Genomic DNA, 18,877 nt, shown 5'->3' on the forward strand with positions numbered 1-18,877 from the left:
GCACGGACCAACAGACTCAAGAACAGTTTCTTCCCGAAGGCCATAACTACCCTGAACTCACATATGCACTGACTCCACTCCACAACCCCCCTCGGCCCCCGGACTGTCTTTTTCATTCCGTCCGACTGTGCAATATTATTGTTAAACTGTTACTGTTATATAATACCTCATAGGAGACTGAGCGGGTGCAATTTCATTTCATACAGTGCAATATTTAATACATAACCTTTCCATTACTGTGCAATATTTATTTACTTAACATTAGTACTTAATCATCTTCCATAACTGTGCAAATTATTTATTTGAGTGTTAACACTACCTATGCTTATTCAAGCTGATTATATATGTTATACTTGACAGTCACTACACTTTATATCTTTGACTTTTATTTTTTATATTTTATACTGTTATATCTTATATTTTTTTGTCACTACACTAGACAGTCACACCTTTATATCTTTGACTTTATATTTTTGATATTTTATACTGATATTTTATACTGTTTATTTCTTATATTTTTTTTGGTCAACACTGCAAAGGGATTGCTTTTAATCTCGTTGCACAAGTACCTGGTACTTGTGTATAATGACAATAAAGGCATTCTATTCTATTCTATTCTATATCTGGCTGTGTACATTATCTCTTAGTTTTCCATTCCATATAGTTAAAAAGGTTCATGAGTAGAAATTTAGGAAAAATGCAGAAAAATACTTGAAAGTTGATTTGTAGAGCATTTGTATGCATAGTGTACATTTGACCTATGAACAACAAATATTAGTATGTAACTGAAAATCGGTGCATGTCTACACGTGTTGCATGCACATGGCTTTGTGTGTGAGCAGCTGCATAGCGTCTGTCCTCTACCTCTCTATCTTCTACATTACCCCTGCTCCCCTGTCTTGTAATGGGGGTGTGAATGCTACCTTGCCAACCACTCTTCTCTTCACTGTTGTCGCTGAATGGTTTCCTCTGTTACCGCAGACAATGGAGGATGGATACCATGACCGGCAACGCCTGCATGACACATCTATAAGTCACTTGTAGTTACTTTAGACAATAGATGGAGGGAAATATCAGTACCAGAGGTCTGGCTGATGTATCCACATTTGCTTAATGGTAGGATTATCAGTTGACTCCCTAATGGTGAAACTGATACGCTGTTTGGTTTCTGTTTTGATGTTTGAAAAACAAGAAGGGTGCTTATTGTTAGGGTCTATGGTGGTATGTGAATGTGATCAGAATGAACATGGCTACTTCTGTCAGGGGTTCAAATCACTGATCCAATCTCATCAGCAATAATATATTTGAAAAGTGCTCCTCAGTTTTGGAGCGGCTCATTCATTGAAGGATGAATGAACTGACAGAGTGAGGAATAACAATTGAAAGACTGAAGGAGAAGGCTGCCTGTAAACTGTGATAAAATTCACTTAGTAGTACACATTTTGATTTCCTGCTCACTTGAAAAGGAGCAATATGAATAGAAAACTGAGACAAAATAAAAAACAGACTAAAAGCAAAAGACTGATGAAATAGAAAAAGGTGAGTGTCAAAACCATTATCTTTCTCTGCGCTGACAGGCCAAGTATACTGCCTTCCTCTCTATCCATCTATTAATCTGTCTCTCTGCAGGTGTCTTTTAACAACAGGGTGCCATGCGAGAGACTGAATAGTACTGTCTAAAATGTATTACTAGTAGGGAGGATAAGTGAAATCCAAGTGCCAGTAGGTGCGTGTCAGCACAGTTGGAGAGAGGGGATGAGTGAAAAACAGAAGAAATGAGGGAAGGGGGCAGGAAAAGATGAGAGATGTGGCCTTCAATGATAGTTCACCACCTGCTAGCTGGCATGCTGAGTTTGTCCATATGTATTTGTGTGAAAGAGAATTGGCATTTGTGAGTAAGTAGCTAAGTTTCCTTCCACTTGTCAATCGAATTATCTGAAGTTTGATTAAAAAAAAACTCATGTGAATAAAGCTGGTGAAAGTGTCCATCCAATGGCTTTAAAGCAAATCAAAACCTGTGAGTAGTGACGTCACATTCTATTTTGCGGTCAAATTGCTATTTTGAATTGATTTGAGATATTTTAAGGTGTGTCCATTCATTTTCACACTGAATCGCACAACAATTAAGCAAACATTTGTGAAAAAGGTTTTGCTAGACAAAATGGATCGCACCATCTACCAAGAAATGATTAATATTGCACAAGTTGCAAGGATTATTAGGAACACCTGTTCAATTTCTCATTAATGCAATTATCTAATCAGCCAATCCCATGGCAGATGCTTCAATGCATTAGGGGTGTGGTCCTGGTCAAGACAATCTCCTGATCTCCAAACCGAATGTCAGAATGGGAAAGAAGGTGATTTAAGCAATTTTGAGCGTGGCATGGTTTTTGGTGCCAGAGGGGCCTCTAGTATTCACAATCGTGCTCAGTTACTGGGATTTTCACGCACAACCATTTCTAGTGTTTACAAGAGATTGTGTGAAAGGGAAAAACATCCATGTATGCGGCAGTCCTGTGGGCAAAGATGCCTTGTTGATGCTAAGTCAGAGAGAATGGGTCGACTGATTAAGCTGATAGAAGAGCAACTTTGACTGTAACCACTCGTCAACCGAGGGATGCAGCAAAGCATTTGTGAAGCCACACACCACCACCTTGAGGCGGGCTACGACAGCAGAAGACCCACCGGTACCACTCATCTCCACTACAATAGGAAAAAGAGGCTACAATTTCAAGAGCTCACCAAAATTGGACAGTTGAAGACTGATAAATGTTGCCTGTCTGATGTGTCTCGATTTCTGTTGTGACATTCAGATGGTAAGTCAGAATTTGGCGTAAACAGAATGAGAACTGATCCATCATGCCTTGTTACCACTGTGCAGGTGGTGGTGGTGTTGTAAGGTGTGGAGGATTTTTTTCTTTGGCACACTTTAGGCCCTTAGTGCCATCGGTGCATCGTTTAAATCCACGCCTACCTGAGCATTATTTCTGACCATGTCCATCCCTTATGGCACCAACGTACCCATCCTCTGATGGCTACTTCCAGCAGGATAATGCACCGTGTCACAAAGCTTGAATCATTTCAGATTGGTTTCTTGAATGTGACAATGAGTTCACTGTACTAAAATGGCCCCCACTGTCACCAGGTCTCAACCCAATAGAGCCTCTTTGGGATGTGGTGGAACGGGAGCTTCGGGCCCTGGATGTACATCCCACAAATCTCCATCAACTGCAAGATGCTATCCTATCAATATGGGTCAACATTTCTAAAGAATGCTTTCAGTACCTTGTTGAATCAATGCCACGTAGAATTAAGGCAGTTCTGAAGGTGAAAGGGGGTCAAACACAGTATTAGTATGGTGTTCCTAATAATCCTATCGGTACATTGTCCCTGTCAAATAAATTAATTAAAAAAATTAAAAAAATCTCTCTGCTCACAGTGGTAGAACAAAGCAAGCTAATACTCCCGAAAATCATCCAACACTACGCTAGGGGTACCAGCTATCTACTTTTCCCTAGAAGTCTAGGACTCTGAAACGTGTGTCTTAGTAACTATTGCTCTAATTCCACATGTGCACCTTTAAAAAATGAATAATCTGCTTTGGTGTCTGGTGCAGCTTTAGCTAACACACTGACACATTCACACAAAGATACACACAGTGACTCACACAAAACATCACGAGAACCCGAAGCACAATACATAGTGGTCACATTTCTCACATGATCCTCAGCAGCTGTCAGTGTCACTCTAGACACAGAGACCATTTAAGTGGTTTGTGTGTGTGTGTGGCTTGTGTGTGTGGTTTGTGTGTGTGATTGTGTGTGCCTAAACAGATACTGTAACAGGCTCCTTAGTCACGGGTGATTTGCCAAAGCCATAGTGACAATCACAATAAGCTGCAGCTGTACTTTCAACTGGACAGAGGGACGGGAGAGACATTACGGCAAGAGTGATTACAAGATATTTTTCAGATACTAATAACAGTCTTTTGGGGAACTCAAAACGAGGCTCAGTGGGGACCTACAGTCATGTTCTCTTCCGGTCTTCTTCCTCATCTGTGATCTGAAGTTTCCTTCATCAGAGCAACTGTAAAACTCTCTCAGACCCTGTGGTGTACGGCATGGGTGTACAAGTTTACCCGTTGTCACAATACACACACTCAAAGCTACACAGCATCCTGATCTAAACATGTTGTTACGTTACACTTTGACACAACTTGTTTCTTCATACCACTTGTATGCATACTCTACATAATAATTGTATAGAAGTGCAAGACGACACACACACACACACACACACACACACACACACACACACTCCCACACACACTCAAACACACACACACACACACACACAAACACACACAAAGCTTACATAGACAAACATTATTATATATCACAGCAAATAATAGATAATTTTTTTTTAAATTAAATAATGACCTGGATATTCAATAAAGGTGACAATATGACTTTCTACGCAACAGCAATTACCAATTACAGCTGAGTCAACAGAAGCAATAAACACAACAGTGCTTCCACTAGTGTCAGCAGGTCATGGGAATGGAAATCAATATATAACCAGTTCTATCTACTATAAAACAATCAGAAAGTGATTCAGAAACTGCTTTGTGGCTTCAACTGCTGGCTCTAGTTTCTGGGGCTGGTGTCCGAGCCAAGTAGTTATGTGACACAATTTGGAACAAAATCAATTATCCCAATGATAAAAAAAAGAATTCTGTCACACTGAAACACTGACACAACATTGACACTGAAAGCCTTCCCTTGATCACTGCATAGTGGAGGACATTCTGGCAGGGTCATAAAAAGACCATGACAGTGGCATCCAAAAGCATTGGGAAAGACATACTTTCACTTAACAATACCTACTAAATATTACCTTTTGCATAGTCTTGCGTTGCCAGACCTTCCTCCACAGTAGAGCGAAAGAAGGTCTGGCTAGTCCACACAGCATTCCGGGACGGGAGAGAAATGTGCTCTGGTTTATTGGCAATTCTTTAAACCAATCACAATCGTCACGGGCAGCGTTAAGCACGTGGGCAGAGCCACAGTGTCACGGCAATAAAGCCTTGGGAAGTTGTTTTAGTTGTGCAACAGTCCTCATAAATTGACCAGAATTTAAAATTCCATCAGTAAAAAACAGAAGGTACCGGACATCCGGCCAAAAAGAGAGTAAAATCTGGAAGTGGATAGTAGTGGATATAGACTACCTTCTGTATAAGAAAAAACCCAAACCTCATTAACTACAGCCAACTACAACTGGGATTTTTTAAAGATGATTTTTTGGCTATTTTATTGCCTTTATTTATAGGAGAGATTAAGTCAGGGAAGTGGGAGAGAGAAGAGGATGACATGCAGCAAAGGGCCGCAGGTCAAAACTGACAAGGACTGAGCCTCTGTACATGGTACAGGTCTACCAGGTGAGCTAACCAGGCACCCCAACTGTAACCAATTTAAGTGAGTAAAGACAGGCATCCCTGTAGCCTGCCATTTTAACAATTAAAGACAAAAAAATGTGCAAAGTCAAAGCCTACATTAAACTTACATTAAACTAGAACTTCCATTGAACCTCTAGGAGGTGGGCCTCATTCAGCCTCATTCATTATAGTGCAGGAAGATGTCTTAAAAGTAACATAACATATTTTATCAGTCTTTAAAAATCCAGCAAATGTCTACATAGTTACTTACTAGAAGGGATAGGATGTTAACCCCCTCAGCCTAATGCAGACTTAGGATATTAGCAAGGGATTAGCAGGGCTGCGGCTGTCAGTTGTTCTGTTAAAAGATAACTTTTATACCCAAGGGGATATTCAAATGATTAAACAATTAGACACCTAACCACAGGTAACTTGAAAGGTTACTTTTTAATTATTATTTTGGCATTAACTCTGAGAGAATAACTTTGTTTTGAAGGGCAAGGTTGTAAATAAAGATGATCTACTCTCTCAATCAAATACTTTTTCAATAACAAGAACTAACTGCTGAGATATACTTTGACAAAACTGCAGCTGCAATTCTATTGAGTTTAAGATTATGGAAAACATGCTAAATAAAATACAAATGCCATGGGTGACTCATCTGCTGAAGAACTTTTTCAGGGATTTGTTTACATGTATAAAAGGCCCATTCTGGGGAAAGTCCATTTTGACTATAACAAGAACATATTTTTCCCCTAACGTTTTTTTGTGCTTGTTTAAGTGCTTTGTTTTGTTTACCATCTTCCATCTGTGGCTTAAAAGCAAAACTCAAGCACAAGGGCCATTTTTAATAAACAAAACAGAATGAGGCTGCGTAATGCCATTTGACATGTTAGGTAAGACTACTGAAAATAGACTGATATTTTGATGGATTAACATTTATTCCTTTGTTACTGTGACACTGGTTCTTTAAGTGTACACAAAGCGCAGGCCATGTAATACAATTTGACATGCTAAATGAAATGCTTAAAATAGCTAGGCTTGCTGTGTTGAAGGCAAAACTAATTATTTGCTACTCTGTAAACCAAGTCATGCAAAGGCCAAGCAAAACCTTTTGACACTTACATAATTAAAGTGATGCTAGCTTTGAGATATATATATATATATATATAATCTTTAGCTTTTCCTGACAATCCAGATGACAACATGATGTGTGCATAACGCAACATCAAAGCAACGATCCATAACAGTTGCATGTCAACATGAAGCAATGCAATTGTTTGGGGTGAAATACAGCTTTTTTTCCTGAGTGTTATGCCTGTGTGTGTATATTTGTTTGTGTTAGGCGTGCGTGGGTTTTGTCTACATGATGACAGACAGTTTCTCATATAGCCTGCGGCTAGTAGGAGTCTGCCATGCACACCATGGGGGACTGTGCATCGGCCTATATTTGTACACAAATCTATGTGTACAAGGATCTGTGTTTCAGTGTGCATTAGCTGTGTTTTACCGATGAACCTATAGTGTATGTCTGTGTTCATGTACTGTTAGCATTATGATGCAAAATCCCAGCAATCCCACCCACTGTACTTATATAAACAAAGATATAATTTTATACATCCAACCCTTATGTGTTTTTATAATTCTCTAACACACACACACACACACACACACACAGACACACACACAAAAATAGCAAGAAGTGAAAGGTAGTGAGAAATATTATGAAAACAGGACACAAGTAGAAAGAAAAATACAATGTAAGACAGAAAGAAAGAAACAAATGAAAAAGAAATAAAGACAAAAGGAAGGCTGGGAAAACCAAGAAAACCAGCCCCAAATAAAAGGAAAAATAAATGTAATACTCCAATAGAAATTACTTTCATTCACCTCCATTTTCTGTTTTTCTGTCAAAATGTGGTCAAAGATGGACATTGTTTACCAATCGTATTCCTCCATTTCAATCTTTCTCCCAGCTCTTTTCCTTTTTCTATTCTGTCTTTCATACCAACTGTGAATTTGCTGTTTTGTCCCTGTCCAATTCTCCTGGTCTTCTTGAAGAAGTATGCTGACAAAAGAGTTGATTACCGGGTGCCACTCACTCTCCCTTTCTGTCTCATGATCTCTCCGTCTACCTTGCTCTCTCTCTTTCAATCTGGTTTCATTTTTTGGCCCGCTCCCCTCCCCCTCCTCATCTTCTATCATTTAGTATTATCTGAGGATGAGGACTGGGGAAGATACTTTCTCTCTTCTCGACCGTGCTGTTGAGTGCTTTCTTTGCTATTGTGTCCAACTAAAAGACTCATTACTGTCCTTCCCTTTCTGCAGAAAGTTCTGTTCCTGTGAATAAAGGGCTAACAGACAGAGAGATAGACAGTAAGAGATGTAAATGTCAATAAAAGCTAATTTTTCTCACTAAAACTTTGGTCTTGTTTCATGGAACGTAATGAACAGGTCACACCGAACATAGGAATAAACTTTGGGCTGCACACGGACAAAGAGCACCGTGCCATTAGATCACTACTCATCCATCCATCCATAATTACTGTACCTATCTATATATACACACACACACCCATACATCCATGTAGCTGCATCCATTGTGTGCATCTAAGCCATCATGTCTCACATCCATGCAACAAAATGTATCTGTCCACTTTCAAGTCCATTCTTCCACATCCATCCACAAAAGCTTTCACATGCCACTCCTCCATGAATTCATCTATCCATCTGGCCGTACCGCTTCCTTCCTATTCGCATCAGTATGGATGCTGGCTAGTGTGCAATCATCTCTCTCTAGCCATCTCAGAAATGCTAAATCTCTCACTTCGACAAATGGGCATCAGAAACCTTAGTGGTTTCCTTCTGCCTATCCAATTACCCACTTATCTACCACTCTCTCACTTTCTCTTAGAACATTCCTCCACACCTTAGATGAAACGACAAAGCTCAGACTCCGTCCTTCTGTTAGCTACTCAGTCATCATGCAATCTCTCTCCTCCTGTTTCTTTATTCTTCTGTTTTTCTCTCACTCTCTGCCAAAAGCCTGTAATTACAGACTCTGCTACAAGACATGGGGGTGAGCATCTATCTGCCTTTCCCTAATCATTCATTCATCTCAAATACGCATACAGCTCAGTGTGTGGTGGACTCACGCAGAGACGCAGAGAAAATAGATTGTCTTCAAATATATATATAAGCCTGCCACCACTGTGTTTGTGCAGATATTTGTGTATTACATGGGTATGCTAATGCCAGATTGTACTGAATGCATGTGTATGCATGCATAGTTTCATTGAGACCTGTTCACTTATATTAATAATAATAATGTAAACACATACTGGACACGGCTGTCAAGGACAGCAGGTAACGTTAACCTACCTTTAGCAAGCAGCTGGATTAAATGTTAAAATGCTAACAGCTAACATTAAACAGCATAAAGTATGACTGTATTTCCTTGTGGAGGATTCCAACACCGGGACGCAACAGTCTGCTCTGCAGCGCAGTAGCTGCCGTTGTCGGAATTAAACCACACAGACGGTGCGTTCACTTAAAACAGGTAGCCTCGTGGTGCATTCCAAATTATTGCAAAATTTCCCATCTGGTTGGTTGTTTTTGTTGTTCAACAGCAATTTATTGGTGAAATAAGTTATTGTTATTGGTTGGTTCCCATAATTGTTATAAGTTATAGTTATTACATCGTTATTAAATCTTACATTTTTACCATATGGCCTTAGCAATAAAAAAGCCATTCTTTAAGTCGTTGACTGTTGTTAAGTACCCTTCTATTTTTTAAAATTTATTAAAAAGTCGGTTCAGGCACAGTTTTAAAAGTATCGCTTTAGCACCTGTATCGAAAAAAGAAAAAAAAACATTACCCAACCCTACTTATAACAATATGTTAATTGCCAATAAGCTGTGGACAGTAGAGAGAAGCATTCCTCAGTTTTACATTAGACCATTGTATTACAACATACACTGATGTGCTACCTCTGTCCTTCTTTCTATCTGTATGTTTACCTTAATTTGTTTTCATTCTGTGTGCCATCCTTCGTTTATAAGTCTAATGCTCTCGCATTTTTGACTACGCCTAACAACAATCTTGTGGTAGTCTCAACCCAGCCAGCACACCATATAGCCATAGTAAGTTTCATACACCCCTCCTAAAAATAAAAATATCACTCAAAGCAACAGGTGTGTACACACAGAGAATAGACCCAAAGTGTTAATGTGACCTATTCAGTTATTTTCATAAACAAAAACAGAAAAGTGACACTTCTCCATCTCTGTCAAACTCGAGATCCCTGCATAAATTATTTCCATGAGCACATTGACATGGAGATGATGATGCCTTTACATGCTTTTCCTCTCAAAATAACTCATGAGACACATTTAGACCTTTGGAGTGGTAATAAGTGGTGTTGGTAAATATCTAGACTAAGATATTTAATGTATAAGGACCAGACAAAGTGTATGTCAGTGTGTAAGAAACAAAGTGTGCATTATAGTATGAAGAGTTTGTTGTGTGTGTGTGTATGTGTGAGAATCTACGTGCAAGAGTGTGTGAGTTGTTACATCAATCCAAGAAAAATGAAGGCCTGGGCATGTTGTGTAAGAATGTTGAAAGATTGTGAGTGATGGGGAAAGTAAGTGGGGGGAAACGAGTGCATGCGTGTGTGTTGGATGGGCTGCAGACTTTATGAGGCAACTGGTTTTACAAGGTCTAGTCCCCAGTGCTGAACTTTTCATTGCTGAGTGGAGTGTTGCTTGGCTTGCTATGAAACCTTTCCCTTTCTTTCTTTTTATCTCATTCTCTGCGATCCATTTCTCTCTCTTTCTGCTTGCTTTCTCTTTCATCAGTGTCAACCTATCTCTTTTTCTCTCTCCTGTCTCTGTCTGTTCTTTTCTTCCCCTCCTTCTCTGTCTGGCAGTAAAGGCTGATGGAGTGTGAAATTAGAAAGTGTATCATATTCTGCTCTGTGGCTCCATGTCCTGAGCTATAAGCTACAGCTAGTCAGAGTGAAAAATAACATGCAGTGAAACAGATACATTAACATGATGCGTGTGTGCGTGTGTGTGTGTGTGTGTGTGTGTGCACGCATGCGTGTGTGTTGGAAAGACAGGAAGGAAAGACAGTTTAGCCAGCCACAGCTTATCTTAAATTACTCACGCCTGATACACTGGTGCTTTTCCACAACTGCATAAGAGAGAATGGATCAAGAATGTGGACACAGAGAGACAGAGACACACACACACACACACACACACACACACACACACACACACACACACACACACACACACACACACACACACAATCCATTTACCGACTGAATAAAATTTGAATGGCCTGTTGTAAACACAAAATTTTTATAGTTTTGATAAGGAAATAACACGGAGCGAGAGCTTGACAGATGTAGGATAGAAAAAGATGAGAGTACACATCATCACTTCCACGTCACTTCATATTTTATTATTTATTATTTATAATTATTTAATTTAATACTTCATTACATATTCAAGAAAAATTTATGTTCAAGAAAAATGTATGTAATGTTTATTTTTTTACTCAAATCATACATACTTTCACTATTGTAAAACAATGTATTCTGAGGTGAGTGAACATTTTTCAGCTGAATCAAATTGCATTACATGGACTGAATTCCACAGTGCATCATATCGTTACAAAATGATCGTCTTTGTATTGGATTGTGGACCATTCATCCAAATATCTGGATAGTCTGACAGAGATAAATACTCATTTGCACTGAATAAAATGTGTGATATATTGTTTGCAGTGTTTATAACCAGTGTACTTGAATTACTCAGGATGCCTTTCCTTTTTAGTCGCCATTCCATTTAGTTACTTTAATGTCATTATTTACCCGTAGTTTTATTTATTTTTGACCTCACGTTTATTTTCAGGTTTCTGTTTCTTTTTATTCTGGTCCATATGCTGTGCTATACCTTTTTTTTAAACTCAACCACCTAGTAAACTCTATTTTAGGGTGTTCTCTGCGTAAGTACAGTAAGTGTTACTTATTACTTTCGTTCTACAGCCATGAAGTGATGACTCTGCTTACATATGCCTCTGTTTGAGAGCATTTGCTTTGATGTCAGTTTGATTAACAGTGCTGTTGCATTGAATTGGGAAAAAAATAACATTTAGATATACCTACAGTATATGCCAGTGTGCATGTATTTGTGTGTGTGTTTACCTGCATCAGGCCGGACACCTCTCCTTTCTGAAGCGGTGCGGCAATGGAGGGAGTGAAGGGCATACTCTCTTCCACCGGCCGGCCTTTCAAGAAGTGTTTTCCTGCCTCGTAGATGTCCACCTCAATCATCTTCCCTTTGAACTCAGCCCTTTTAGGTACCAGCACCTGCAAACCAGGAGCGACACATCATAACTGTCACTACACATTTTGCACATTGGATCACATTAACATTGAGTGAAAGTTATAAGGTAAAGAACAAAAACAATGTGTCATTTAGTGATTGTACTTTAGTGACCACAGGTGAGATATCTCCAGCAACTTGCTGTCATTCACATAGAAAGGCGGACCTAAATAACCATCCATGCCAATAACAACCCTCTGCATGTTTTACCATCTGTCGATTAGATTTTCAATGAACCGCTGCTCAAAACTTTTTTTTCCCACTGCTCCCTCACATTGTTATTTAGCTAGTCCCTGTCTGCGGGTCTGAGTGTTTTCAGTTCCCTTTTAGAAGCCCTCAAAGTAAAAAAAACTACAGCAACAGCTGTGAGATAAACCACTGGGATTTGCTGGTTTTCCCTATTATTTCACCATGGCAACTATAAATCTTTGCTGACCACAGCAGGAAGGAAGAGAAAAAAAAGAGTTATAATAACAGCTGAGTGTGAAATGGAATTTGTTCTTACTGAAACGTAAATAAATTTCATATGCAAATGCTGAGTTACTTCTTAGCTATTGTTTCAGATTCAATCTCTTCTGTAAACACTAACAGAATAATTGGTGTTGTGATATTAGTGAGAATTAAAACTGTAGTCACTGTAATGTATGATCACAACTAAAGTAAGGGTTTCTTTGAAAACATCCTATGATTTATTTCCCAGGTGAAAGAAATAGGCTCCCTGTATACGCGCAATCACCTTATTATTTGAAAAGTTATCCTTTATGAATAAGCAAACATGAACACGTCTGAGCATTTATGGAAAACTGTCAGGGTGGTTTCATGCTGACTCAGATCATCTGGTGGTCTGTCTAACCATTACACGACTCTGCAGGGCTAAGCTACTGACTGGGCAGAGAATAGCATGTGAACTGGTGGAGGGAGTGTTACTGCTGTGATGGCAGGAGTAAGCCTGGCTCAGTGTTAATCTGTCAGTCTTTATCCAGCCAGTGGAATATGAGATAGTGAACAGGCCAGACAGACACAGAGCCAGCGCCACACCTGCCTAATCAACACACCTGCTGCTCGACACTCTGACCACTGAGAGGGTGTGTGTGTGTGTGTGTGTGTGTGTGTGTGTGTGTGTGTGTGTGTGTGTGTGTGTGTGTGTGTGTGTATGTAGCCGACAACTGGGCTGAGAGCAGAGAGGTAAATCAGCAGGGCTGTGGGGGAGGAAGGTGAGTGAGTGTGTGTGTAGGTGAGGGTTATTTGAGGCCCATTACAGGGTGATTAAATGATGAAAGACCTTGTCCGATTTCATTGGAAAGCCCCCCCCTCCAACTCCCTCACTCAGCCACTAAAACACGCATGCACGCACACGCGCACACACACACACACACACACACACACACACACACACACACACGTTAGGTGCCTATTATACGCGTCAGGATAGATATCCATCTGATGGTGTAAAAGTGAAAGTAGACCATTTGTTCACACTCACACCTCTCTCTACCTTATTCCTCACTTCCCTCCACCCATGCACCCACCCCCTCTCCACATCCTTCAGTCCCTTTTCTCTGCTCCCACTACTCTTGTCACTTCTTTCAGTGTTTCCCACAGATTAGAAAACAATTTGTGGCCCGGAGTGGGGATGTGGAGGGAATTGAGGGGATGACATTATACGCTCATTTGCATATTTGTGACATCATTACCCAATTACTTGCACAAAGCTTAGTGGTTGTGTAAGCAAGGTAGATAGAAAGAAATAGAAATCTTTAGCCAAGCAAATACTGGAGACTTTTCTACAGAAAGTTGCCTGACTTATCGCTAGTCGCTTTTGTGGAAAAAAAGTTGCTAAGGGTGTCTGAAAAAAATTTACTGACAAAGTCGCTAAGTTGGCAGCACTGTTTTCATGGAGACACACGCTGTGTGCACAAAGGAGAGGGGCAGTGTATGTGTGTGTGTAGCGTGACAGAGAGACGGAGGAGAGCATCGAAAGGAAATGCAGCTGAACTAATGCGTGTTTTAAATAATAATAATAAAAAGAAATGCAATGTGTGGCGGTGCACGTCCTTCACAATCCCTCCCTGCGACCAAATTTCCATACCAAAAATAAATCTTGAGTTGTTACAATAATAATAATAATAATAATCATAATAATATATTAGTGCTGTCAAATGATTAAAATGTTTAATCACAATTAATCGCATTAATGTCATAGTTAACTCGCAATTAATCGCACATTTTTATCTATTCTAAATGTCCCTTCATTTCTTTTTGTCCCATTATTTTTTCTCATTTTAATGCTCTTATCAACGTGGAAAAGTGGATCGGCTTGCTTTGTGCAAATGTTTTTTACTGAAAACAACATTGACATATAGGCTTCTGTAGAGTTCAATTTCACACGTAACATTCTCACTTGGAGCAAATAATCTCTCACACAATGTAACAAAGTCCATCAATAAAATGGTAAAAAAAATAAATACTAATAGACGGGGGGGGGAGGGGAATTCGCATCAGCTGTGTGCTTGGCCATCAAGTGGTATTACAGACTGGACGTGCTGCAATAATAGCTCAGTTCACGACAAAACACACAGATCACTTTGGCAACTTTTAAAAAGTAAACTTTCCATTCAGAATCTTATTGGCATCCATTTCAGCGTCTCACGGTCGCCATCCACTCAAAACGTAACGTTCCTACTCTAAGTGTGTGCGGCGGGCCTGTTGTTTTGTTTCCTGTTTGGCTAGATCCGGTGTAGTGTAGTTTTTCTAACGTTACTAGTTGTTGCAACAGCGTGTGAATAAAACGTTTGCTAGGCCAGAAAGAACGTTAATCATCCCAAAAAAGAAATTGACGCCGTTAAAATGGGTTAGCATTAACGCCGTTAATAACATGTTTAACTGGCAACACTAAAATATATATAAAATATATATAAAGTATTTATATGAATACACACACACACACACACACACACACACACACCAACACATACACACACACACACACACACACACACACACAAGTGAGGACAAATCCTCTGTAATGTCTGTACTGGGTGGGTCTGTATGTCCTTTGGATCGTATGGAGGTGTATCTCTTGGGGGGGGGCAGAATCAGGAACACATTGGTACAGTGTTTTCATGTTCTTTCTTTTTCAAGTCATAATGTGATTTAGAAGCACATGCCAAATACTCAAAGCAAAAAAATGATGAGAGGGAAAACATCTTACATGTCAATGCGTTTTCCTCTTGAGAACAGTCAACAAACACAACATGTCATACATGCCTGCATATGCACAAATACACACATGCATGAAGGAGCGTGCACTCTACCACAGACACATGAACCGGATGACACTTGTAACTTAAGTTTATAGCCTCCAGAAGGAGGTGCAGAAGAGGAGGAGAGGAGGGGAGGAGAGGAAAGTGGAAGGGAGGAAAAATTATTACCATCCCCTTCCCTCCCTGCTAATAAAAAGCATAACTTCAAACATGTTTCTGATGATGGTAAAGCAGGAGGAAATTGATTTATTTGAAGATGTTTTAAAGTGAATTTTTCACAGGTTGAGTGAGGGTCTTTGAAGCCATGCGGATGTGTGTGTGTGTGTGTGTGTGTGTGTGTGTGTGTGTGTGTGTGTGTGTGTGCGTGTATAAGGTAACAGCTGGGTCTGTGAAGGATGGAATGTTCATGTCTTTAGGGCTGACCTTAATGTTAGTACAGTAAAAAAAAAAAAAAAAAGAGCAAAAAAGTATTGCCGCTATCAGCCGCCAAATGCTCTCATGACCACCGCAGGGTGAGTGTGAGTGTGTGTATTTTTGTGTGTGTGTGACAATGTTATGTTATAGCTAACCTACTTTAGTCAATACAAGCATAAGCTTTTGACACCTGCTGTGAGTGCTCTGTGACATGCAAAGCAAAGCTTGTGACCCGATTTACTTTAAGTGTGAAAATTAGGGAGGGTTGGATTATCTTCACATACGGAAATATTTTCATCAAACACAGATTAATTGAATGCTTTTTTTACTGTATGTTTTTAATGGTGGATAGAGTCTGCAGGCCAAATAAACTATTTCAGGATTCATCCAACACAAACGTGTCAACAAACTTGCAGCATGTTGAATTGTCCTTCAACCGATGCTGATATGCAACTTACTACCAGTACTACGCTAAGTTTCTTTTTAAGGTAGTTTAAATATATTGAATACATATTTTGTGTATCTTGACTTGCTTTGGTCAGAAATTGTGATTGTTAATGTGCTATATACTGTAACCCATAAAGTAAAAATGTGCTGGTGAGAGCCACATGCAACAGTCAGAGTGGGAGCCATTTATTAAAATATTTAAACAAATATCTTACCTGTTCATAGAACTTGTTGTGAGACACATAGTATTGGGCATCAAAGGACTCCTCTGTTACCAACACATGTTGCCTCTCCCCTACCTACAAAGACAGGGAGAGAGATGGAGAGAAACAATTTCTTAGACAGCAAATATCAAACTTATACAAGTTTATTGACTAATGAAACATCAGCCTTTCATGCAACAAATGAGTTTTCATCAATAGATATGGCCATCTGTGTGTGTGTGTGTGTGTGTGTGTGTGTGTGTGTGTGTGTGTGTGTGTGTGTGTGTGTGTGTGTGTGTCCACAGCCATATGTTAACCCAAACCAAATCAAAACAACATGGGACAACAAGAGCCTTCATCTCTGTCTCCTCTCTACTGTCTCTTTCTGGTTGATTTAGATTAGATTTAGAAGTTTTTTTTCTTGCCAATGATGTGTTTTTAAGTCAAAAGGGTAGGGGTGCATAAATATTCTTCTTCTGTGACTGTGCTAGAATAGTGTGGTAGAAATTTGACATAGATAAAAACACGTATAAATAAATACAAATAATGGTTGTCTTAGTTTATGTACAGTAGATATTCATGGGTTTCTTCTGTACATGAGTTTACAGATTTTGTTACACATGTCATGTATAAGGGCTGGGTATCTTCTTCAGTTTGAATTCAACACAAGCAACATGCCTCGGTCTTACAATATGCTTCTTTTCATCAAGATCCAAAATCAACCCAAGTTTTGAGCTTTCGTGTTTGTTCATGTTTTCTGTTGGTGCAGTTCACCATTTAATTACAATCTCAAGGTTCTCGAGTCATTTCAGTTTTAGCACTTGCTGAGAGGATAGTGGGTACTATAAAACTCACGTCCTTACGAAAGAAAATTTATTTAAAAAAAAAGAAGTAATTAAAAAAAACACAAAGCTACACAGAACACAATTCAAATGCTTACCCAAAACAAAATTTTCAGGAGGTCAGAAAATAAAATACACAATGATGACCTTGTGCATTGAGGACATAATGTCTTTATTGGTAAAAAAGTATGCTGTTGACTCAAATAAGGAGAAAGACAAGGTTGGTTGGTTGGTTGGTTGGTTGGTTGGTTAAAGTACTGCAGTCATGAAAAAACACCTCAGGATTGACTTCAAAAGAAAAGGAAATTTTTGACAATTCAATTCTGATAAATATTTCACTGTGCTTCATGGTTGGACCTACATTCATTTCATTTTAGTTTGCCGCGGATGCACAAAATCAATACTTTGTTGATAGAATGGTCCAATTCATCTCCTGTGTCATGATTTAGTACAATAAAATCATCTTAAAATATTGCCCTAGATGATACATATCACATCTCTTTTGCCATGGCATCCTGACTTATACAAACATGCTAATGATCTTCTCATGTAAAACAAAACAACACAGAAAATTCTGATCCCAGCCAGCAATTCAGAGCACAAACCACCTGGGTTTTAAACATTAGCAACATATAGTATCAAATGTTAGGAACATAGTGTCCTGTAGGCTGAATGGGCAGTATTTGCATTTTAACTCTGTCAGGGATGAGCCCTGCACTGAAAAACTGTGCTGACTGATCATTTCCTTAGCAATATGTCAGAGCCTTAGAAGTCTTGGATCTGACACATTGCTCAGGGTGTTTCCATTTTTGCAGACACCCATCTTGTGTGCTCTTTTCTTCCCTCCTTTCCCGTCCCCATCCTTTTGCTTCCATTCCTTTCTCCTATCTCGGGGCGCTTTCTTTGTTGTTCATACTTCTCTTCCTTCCATTATAACTCCCTCTCATCCATCTCTCCTTTACTGATTTTACTGTGTGTGTGTGTATGTGTGTTCCAGCACAGACAGCACCTGCACAGGCATGCTGACAGACTTAAAAAGAGACCAAATAAATCACTGTTTCCTGCAAACAGAGCAATTTTCAACAACAAAAAAAGCCTTTGAGCATCATTATTGAATGGCCAACATTTGATTTGGGCCTTTTTTCTCTACTGTGTCCTTAATTTCTTAAGCACATGAATAAAAAACTAGTTTTACCTTATGTACATATATATTTTTAAGGAAAAAATAATGTCTTTTATAAACACTTGATGAACTTGATTATTAGCCATCAACAACTGACTATCTATATATATATATATATATATATATATATATATATATATATATATATATATATCTATATATATATATATATATATATATAAAAATTGTTCTCCCTTGTGGCGGATGCATCATTTTTTTGTTTAGTTTTCAGTCAGACACTGTGCACCAGAAGGGAGATCTGAAGGAATTGAAAGCTAGATCTGTATGATGTGAATTTGTGTGGATCTGTCTTAATAATGCCTAATCAACCAGTGAGGAGCAATTAACTGTTTTGCCCACTAGCCACAGTGGCTGGTGCATGCCCAATTTTACCAGCCACTTTTTCTGGAATTCAAATTTATAAAAGAAAGTGCACAACCATATTTTGAATTGCAATATATTATTTAGTATTATTAATACGTATTTTATTAACACGCAAATAAAAAGTGATGTGAACGAAATGTGCTTTGTTGCCACACTCTGTTCCTGAGGTCCCATCTTTGCCAGCTGTATGGCAGTGCACTTGATATGAGACTTTGATGACTCATGGTCTTTTATTTCCTCTAATGTAAGGTTAGTTGGTCCTCTAACGAACAAATTGTTTGCATTTTCTGAAGACGAGTAGGTTTGAC

At 39.0% G+C, this 18,877-nt stretch overlaps 2 protein-coding genes across 2 annotated transcripts in view; both read right to left on the reverse strand.

Annotated features, from left to right (window-relative positions):
• Positions 1–18,877, reverse strand: part of mal2 (mal, T cell differentiation protein 2) — an 871,414-nt gene that overhangs the window by 465,050 nt on the left and 387,487 nt on the right. The gene's annotated exons all lie outside the window — the stretch shown is intronic.
• Positions 1–18,877, reverse strand: part of cdkal1 (CDK5 regulatory subunit associated protein 1-like 1) — a 274,625-nt gene that overhangs the window by 5,399 nt on the left and 250,349 nt on the right. The window contains exons 13-14 of the mRNA XM_032518043.1: positions 16,173–16,256; positions 11,653–11,817 (exon numbers count right to left, since the gene is read on the reverse strand). Of these exons, the coding sequence (XP_032373934.1) occupies positions 11,653–11,817; positions 16,173–16,256 (249 nt within the window). The remainder of the gene's footprint in view (positions 1–11,652; positions 11,818–16,172; positions 16,257–18,877) is intronic.

This window comes from Etheostoma spectabile, chromosome 6, assembly GCF_008692095.1.
Source record: "Etheostoma spectabile isolate EspeVRDwgs_2016 chromosome 6, UIUC_Espe_1.0, whole genome shotgun sequence".
In the NCBI taxonomy this organism is placed as follows: domain Eukaryota; kingdom Metazoa; phylum Chordata; class Actinopteri; order Perciformes; family Percidae; genus Etheostoma; species Etheostoma spectabile.